Source organism: Echinops telfairi, unplaced genomic scaffold, assembly GCF_000313985.2.
Source record: "Echinops telfairi isolate 266 unplaced genomic scaffold, ASM31398v2 ScPeMD7_7417;HRSCAF=8455, whole genome shotgun sequence".
Classification (NCBI taxonomy): domain Eukaryota; kingdom Metazoa; phylum Chordata; class Mammalia; order Afrosoricida; family Tenrecidae; genus Echinops; species Echinops telfairi.
In genome coordinates this window covers 2,868,347-2,876,315 of record NW_022111317.1, presented here as the reverse complement: position 1 = coordinate 2,876,315, position 7,969 = coordinate 2,868,347, and the positions used below count along the sequence as shown (strand labels likewise).

Below are 7,969 nucleotides of genomic sequence, written 5' to 3'. Positions count from 1 at the left end.
TACCTCTACTGGACCGAGTGGGGCGGCAAGCCCAGGATTGTGCGGGCCTTCATGGACGGCACCAGCTGCATGACGCTGGTGGACAAGGTCGGCCGTGCCAACGACCTGACCATCGACTACGCCGACCAGCGCCTCTACTGGACCGACCTGGACACAAACATGATCGAGGCTTCCGACATGCTGGGTGAGGCGCTGGCGGGGTCCCGAGCGCTCAGCTGGTGGGGGGCGGGAGGGTTGCTGCCACCTCTCAGTGCTGCTCAGGGTTTGCCCCCTTTAACGTCGCATCATTTGAAAATATCCTTCGTGAAGAAAAGCTTGCTGTACGGTTCTTATTCTCTATTTTTATTTATTTTTTTACATGAGCAGTTTTCATGTTTTCGATCACAAGGGGGTTGTTTTCGTGTCAGATATCGTCAGAGTTGTCTACTCATCAGCCTCCCCCTCCCCTGCTCATTCCCCCTCCCCCCCAGTGGGGCTTACACTTCTCTGGTCCTTGGTTTCTCTCCCCTCTTAAGGACCAGCCTCTCTCATCAGTCTCTAGAGGTGGGGACCCATTGTCCCCCAAGGGCCGTAGCATCATCGAGGCCATGCTGGTGATCGTCTTAGGACCTCGCCCCAACCGAGACGGCGGGAGCTGCCTCTCTGGTGACAGGGTTTCTCCAGCCCACAGGAGCCTGGGTAGCTTAGTGGTTACGCAGTGGGCTGCTAACCCCAAGGTCAGCAGTTCAAAACCACCAGCTGCTCCCAGGGAGAAAGAGGAGGCTTTCTACTCCTATAAAGAGTTGCAGTCTCAGACACCCCCAGGGGCCGTTCTACTTTCCCCTATAGGGTCACTGTAAGTCGGAGTCCACTCGATGGCACTGAGGACACAGCCCGAGCACCAGAGGTCGTCGCCCGTCACCCTCACTCTAGTCCACCGCTTACCTCCCCTCCCTTGCCGCCCTCCTCCCCCACCCATGACTCCATTGCTCTCTACTTTTAAAAGACTAGTTTTAACAGTTACTCAGGGTAGACCTTATGTGAAGGGCCTGAGTGGTGTACTGGTTACAAGCTGGGCTGCTCCCCCCAAGGTCAGCAGTTCAAAACCACCAGCTGCTCCCAGGGAGAAAGAGGAGGCTTTCTACTCCCGTAAAGAGTTACCGTCATGAAACCCACAGTTCCGCCCTGTCTCATCAGGTCACTGTGAGTCTCACAGTGGGAGACCCCTAAGCAAAGGCATGATTCTCCCATCCGCACCCATGTTCATGCATGTCACCCTGATCAGGTGGCTTAGTCGTTGAGTTCTAGACGCCTCCAGTGCCCTGGAAGGCGCCCTTGGGCCCCCTCCAGCCTGATCAGAGGTGACCGCTGCCCCGACGTCTGTCTTCCTGTGTGATTTGGGTGTACTAGAACTTCCCGTGCATGGGGGTCCCGTGGCAGCACCGACTCCTCCCTGAGCAGAGTGACAGTTCACCCACCTGGGCGTCACCTCTGGTGCCTGAGCCGTGTGTCATGCCCCCACCTCGCCTCCAGGTCAGGAGCGCGTGGTGATCGCCGACGACCTCCCCCACCCCTTCGGCCTGACCCAGTACAGCGACTACATCTACTGGACGGACTGGAACCTGCACAGCATCGAGCGGGCCGACAAGACCAGCGGACGGAACCGCACGCTCATCCAGGGCCACCTGGACTTCGTGATGGACATCCTGGTCTTCCACTCCTCGCGCCAGAACGGGCTCAATGGCTGCACGCAGAGCAACGGGCAGTGCGGGCAGCTCTGCCTCGCCGTCCCCGGCGGACACCGCTGCGGCTGCACCTCGCACTACACCCTGGACCCTAGTGGCCGCAACTGCAGCCGTACGTGCCCCTGGGCCAGCTGGGGAGGGCTGCGGGTGGCTGCCAGGCTGATGTCACTGGGCTAGATACGTGGACGGTTGGCCAGGTTGTGCACTGAACCAGCCTCGTGACGCCAGCTGGGTGCCGAGCCCATTGCTCCATGGACACCCAATTAGGTGGTTGTGCCTGGAGCTTCTGGATCCTTAGTGGGTCTCTGAGTCCCAGGTGCAAGCAGGGGGATTCCTCAGGGCAGTGGTTCTCCACCTGTGGTTGGAGACCCCTTGGGGCCCAAACGACCCATTCACAGGGGTCGCCCAAGACCCTATTTCCTATGGTCTTAGGAACCCAGACACTGCTCCTGTCCAGGTGGGTCCCCCCACATGTTACGCCCACATACGGGGTCACCCCACATGAGGAAGCACTGCCTTAGGGTGGTCTCTGAGTCCCAGGCTTGAGCATTCACTCAAAATTCTAGGCTCTCCGCACTGGTCTGGTGTATTCTCCACGAAACTCATTTCCTCCTCGGCCCGGGCTGTCCCTTCTGGCGACATGGCTCCTTCAAGCCTGGGGCACCATAGAGTGTCCTGTCCCATCCCCCCCTTCCAGCAACAAGTGTCATGATTGTGTGGGTTTGAGCTCCCGCCTCTCCCCTTCCTGGTCTAAAATCCCAGGTGTCAACAGCACAGTCGCTCACGGACCCTGCACAACATTCACGTGATAGTCACAGCTCACGTGGAGTGCAGGGCTCTGGGGGGCCCACTCCGAGAGGCTGTAACCCCCCCACCCCTCCAGTGCTTGGGGGCGCCCTGGCTTACAGAGGGCCCTGGGTTGGCTGTGGGGACCGGTGCTACCAGAGGGCGCTGTAAAGAGGTAACCTCTACTGGCTCATGGCTGGTGGTGGTAGGTGCCCTTAGAGACCCCAAGCCCGACAGAACAAAGCACCAGGTCCCCCGCCATCCTCACCATTGCCCTTAAGCTCGGGGCTGCAGCCACTGTGTCCATCCGTCTTGTCAAGGGTCTTCCTCTTTTTCACCAAGCCTGACGTCCTTCTCCGGGGACTGACAATACACGCAAAGCTCATGAGTTAGTTAATTGTGCCAACCTGGCCGATAATCACATGTGGGGCTAATTGAAAGGCGGAGGGATAAATGGGTGGTGAGCCTCGCCTTTCTAGTTCTCGGGTCTCTCATAATTTATTAGTCTGGGTACTTTAGAGAAACAAATCCACAGCAACTCATATATAAGAGAGAGTTTTAGGTAAAGAAAAGGTGCATCACGAAAGCATCCCAACCCAATGCTGCCCAAGCCCACAAGTCCAACATTAACCCATTTACCCAACACCAGTCCACAAAGTCCTCCACCTCACAAAACAGAGGCAATGATGCCGACTGCAGGAGGAAAAGCTGAGTCCGTGAACGAATAAGCATCTCAGCACTAGCAGGGGTCTCCACACGGCTGCTCCAGCACCCAGGGCTGCATCGGGATAGGTCCATGCGGCTTCTCCTTGGGGATGTCTTGTAGGAAGTGAGCCTTGCCAGCTGAAGCAAGCAACTGGATAAGGCAGTTGCACCCTGGTCCGACCATCACAAAGCAAGAGACCTGAGAACTAGAAAGGCGAGGCTCACCATTTATCCCTCCACCTTTCAACCGGCCCCACATGCGTTTATCGGCCAGGCTGGCACAATTAACGAACTCAACATTTGTTTCTCCTACGTACCCAGACTAACACAGCTCATGAGACCAAGTCTCGGCATCCCTGCCTCTAAGGAGCGCACTGGCCGTACTTCTTCCACGACGGACTCCCTGGCTGAGGACGGTGGAGTCTGGCTCCCGGGCGCCGGCCCCAGGGGAAACCTTGTCCTGCACCCCCAGGGGAGGGTCTTGTCCCGGCTTCAGTGGCCCCAGCAGAGTGCCTCAGGTCTTGGTGGTGCCAAGTGCCACGTGCCATCCACCTCTCTGCCATCTCTGCTTGTCTTGCCATTGTGTGTGCCATTCTGTCCGTCACCCTCGGAGCTGATGGCCACCCCATTCACACCCTCGGGAAATCCTGTTTCCAGAGGGTCATGGCCATGGGGTCAGGACTCCAACACGGATTGGGGGGCAGGGGACTCCTTCCACGCCCCACTAGCTCCCCTCTAGTCTCCTGTGCTGACACCCAGCCCCCCTGTCTGCCTGTCTCCTGCCAGCACCCACAGCTTTCTTACTGTTCAGCCAAAAATGCGCCATCAGCCGGGTGATCCCCGATGACCCTCACAGCCCCGACCTCATCCTGCCCCTGCACGGGCTGAGGAACGTCAAGGCCGTCGACTACGACCCGCTGGACAAGTTCCTGTACTGGGTGGACGGGCGGCAGAATATCAAGCGAGCCAAGGACGACGGGACCCAGGTCAGAACTCCAACACGGATTGGGGTCCCTCGGGGGCTGGGGGGGCGTCTGTGAGGACCACTGCACCCTGGCAGTCTCCAAGCTACCCCCTCACCCCTGTCTTTGGCGACTGAGAAAGATGATGGTGGTAAGACACACGGGGTCTTCACAAAGCTTGTGCAAAGGTGGAATTAAGCGAGGAGGAAGGGATTCTCCCTCGGACTCCCTGACACCCCCTCGTTGGAGGAAATGCTCCCCATCTAGGGAAGGAGGTGCGGGAACAGGAAACGGAGGGGCTGGGGTCGGGGAATGTCCGCCGAGGGGGTGGGGTGGGGATGGACGAGGGGAAACAAAACAAGGGTGAATTGTTGAGGGGCACGCAGGTGACCTGCTCTGTGAGCCTTTACCTGGATCCACGATCCGGAGGCGCTCAGGTTTCTGATCGCTGGCCTCCCCTTCCTCCTACAGAGCAGCGGGGGCATTGGGTCGCCTCCCTTGAGGCTGGTTCGGCAGCTCAGTGTCACCAGGCCCCAGAGCCAGCCCTTAGGACTGCTCGCCGGCATCAGACGCGGGGGGCTGTACTTGCTGGGTTGTGGGGCGGTCACGGCTGTCCCATTCCGGGAGGTTTCCCCACCCCAGTGGATGCTCCGGAGCCTGATGGCACAGTGGTTTGGGCCCTCCACTGCCAAGCGAAGGGTCAGTGGTGTGAACTCCCCAGGAAGAATGTGGCTCTCTGTCTGGGGAGATGGCAGCCGTGGGACATGTCCTGCGTCCTACGGGGATCCCTGGGGGAGTCAGAACGGACTCCGTACAAAGGGTTTCTGCCTTGTCTGGGGCGGACGGGAACTCAGAGGTGACTTCCGTCCCCTCACCCTCCTGCCCCTGGCAATCGCTTCTCAGCTTTGGTTGCGGGGACCGGCTCAAACGCCCCGCTATCGAGTCCATGTCGGCTCACTGGCCCCACGGGACAGGGTAGAACTGCCCCCGTGAGTGTCAGAGACTGTCGCGCTTTACCGGAGTAGAAAACCTCGTCTTTCTCCTTAGGAGCAGCTGGCGCTTCCGAACCGCCCACCTTGGGGTTCGAAGCTCAATGCGTACCCACTCTGCCACCGGCCTGCTTGGGCCTGTTCTCAGAAACCAAACCCAAACAAACTCACTGCGGTGCAGTTGAGGCTGGCTCACGATGGCCCTGCGGGACAGGCTGGAACCTCCCCTGTAGGGTTCTGAGACTGTCCTGTTGACGGAGTAGAAAGTCCCTCTTCCTCCCAAGGAGCGGCTGGTGGCTCTGAACTGCTCGCCGTGCCGTGCCGTGCCGTGCCGTGCCGTCAGCAGCCCAGTGCGACCACTGCACCCCCAGGGCTCCGAGAGGCTAGCATTTCACGAGAAAACAGAGCATGCATGTACCTTGTTGCTTGTTCCTTCGATCCCGGCTCAGAGTGGACACGTCCGTTTCCCTACGGTCCTTTCTCACGGAAGCAGACTGCCTGTCTTTCTCCCACGGGGTGGGGGGTGGCCTGACCCACTGTGCCCCCGGGACACCACGCCTTGGAAGGGCATGGAGGCCGGTGCTTGTGTGCCGCCCTCCTCCTCCCAGACTGGTGTCTTCCCGGCTCCTCCGTGTGTGGAGCAGGACTTCCCGCCCTTCGTGACGGGAGAATGAGGATTGCACGGCGGTTGTCGGAACGCTCTTCCGTTGTGCTCATCCATTCACCTGGGGGTGGTCTCTTGGGTTGCGCCCCCCACCTTTTAGCTGTTGTGAATGTAGCTGCAGGGGTGCTGGTTGGATGATCCTGCTGGGGGGAGGGGGTGCTGGTTTGACGAAGCTGCAGGGGACACTGGTATGTCTGGACCCTTTTCTTGGGGGGAAGATAGTGCCAATGGGACCCAGTATTGGGTAAGCACAGGTCTGGGCTCCTGTCATGTAACTTGGGGGTACGCCCGAGTGGTATGAAACTGGCAGACCATGGTGATCTATAGAGACCGGGGTGACCCTTGGAGTCGTGGTCTCGCCACCAAACCCTAAGGGAGGCCCCCCTCCCCTCACGGGGACAGCGGACGTTGGTCAGTCTGGGTGGCTTCTACATTCCATGGAAGTTACACAGTCCGTTCTGTTACCACCCACGGTGGTGCATATCCCTAGAACCAGCAGGTGTGGTGCAAAACGCTGCAGTTCTGTCCGTGAATGTAGCGGCGCCGCTCTCCTTCGCAGCCATCGAGTTGGTGTCTGCGCCCAGGGACACCAGTGCAGAGCAGTGGGATGCTGCCCGTCCTGCGCCATCCTCTCAGGGGTGCTGAGTCAGAGCCCATGCGGCGGCCTCCACGGCAATTCGCCTAACTCTTTTCCACCGAGCCTCTACTTGGCCTAGCGTGCTGGCCGTCTCCAGGGACGGCCCCTCCTGGTGGCATGTCCTCTCCTTGGCCTCTACTTGGCCTAGCGTGCTGGCCGTCTCCAGGGACGGCCCCTCCTGGTGGCATGGCCTCTCCTTGGCCTAGCGTGCTGGCCGTCTCCAGGGACGGCCCCTCCTGGTGGCATGTCCTCTCCTTGGCCTCTACTTGGCCTAGCGTGCTGGCCGTCTCCAGGGACGGCCCCTCCTGGTGGCATGTCCAAAGTAGGTGAGACTTGCCTCCTCCCAGGAGCAATCTGCCCCACCTCTTCCAGGAGCGGTTTGTTGGGTGCTCTGGCTGCCCACGGGGTGCGCACCGGGCTTCATCAGCACCAGAGTGCAAAGGCATCAAGCCTTCCCTCCTGGCTCCCCGGCTCCTTGTCCAGCTACTGCAGGCAGAGGTCGTCGTCCTCAGGTGCCATCCAGTCCCAGTTCCTAGCAACCCTGTGTCCAGCAGAAGGACACTCCCCTTGATCCTGCACCATCCTTGCTGTGTTAATCCAGGTGGACGAGAGAAACAAACCCAGAGACACTGGTGTGTATAAGAGAGAACCTGATATCAAAGAGTAACCGTGTGTTAAGAAAACATCCCAGCCCAGTCCACATCAAGAACATAAGTCCGATATTAGCCCATATGCCCAATATCAGTCTATAAATTCTTCTTCAGACTCATACAACACAGGCAATGATGCTGAATGGAGGAAGATCACAGGCCAGTGGGTGGGAAGTCTTGTGGATCCAGTGGTGGTGGAAGCATCTTAGTGCTGGTGTGGGTCTCCACGTGGCTCCTCCAGCTCCAGGGCTCTGGCTTCATCAATGTAGCTCCATGTAGCTTGTCAGCAGGAAGACGAAGCAGAGAGAGTGTGTGTCCTGATAACTGGACTTCTCCACAGTGGGCTGGCTCTAGCAGGGTTCTTCTACGATTGACTTGTCCTCTGTAGTGTCCCTAGTGTCCCTCTGCCTTTCAGGAATGTGCATTGTGTCATGCTCGGCTCTTGTCTCAGACCCCAAACTCAAAGGTCTGTCCCATTGTGGGGAGGACTGTGTGAACATCCTGTCTTTCTGCCCCGGGCCTTTGCAGTATCTCTGGTCTCTTCATCGATAAGGAAGCGTGCTTTATTCTCCCCATCCCCTTCCTTTGTGCTGGTCTCCCCCTCTCCCTTCTCACGCTCTCAGCTCGGGCCGTAGTGTGGCTGTGCTTCCTCCGAGCCTGTGTCTGGAATGGTGGTTCTGGTGCCTGGGGCCCCACAGACGGTCCCCCTCTGCCCCCAAGCCTGAGTCAGCCAGGCCCGAAGGAGGTCCCCTTTCCCAGGCTGTGCTCCCCGGACCTTCGGTGAAAGCAGCGAGCCAGCCCAGTTGGAGCTGTGGCCCCAAGTTTCGGAGTGTGAAGGTTGTCACCTGTGAA

At 59.0% G+C, this 7,969-nt stretch overlaps 1 protein-coding gene across 1 annotated transcript in view; it reads left to right on the top strand.

The window, feature by feature from the left end:
• LRP5 (LDL receptor related protein 5) overlaps positions 1–7,969 on the top strand; it is a 57,929-nt gene that overhangs the window by 33,194 nt on the left and 16,766 nt on the right. Inside the window, exons 12-14 of the mRNA XM_030887540.2 lie at positions 1–184; positions 1,513–1,836; positions 4,002–4,201. The exon at positions 1–184 is cut by the window's left edge and continues 1 nt beyond it. Of these exons, the coding sequence (XP_030743400.1) occupies positions 1–184; positions 1,513–1,836; positions 4,002–4,201 (708 nt within the window). The remainder of the gene's footprint in view (positions 185–1,512; positions 1,837–4,001; positions 4,202–7,969) is intronic.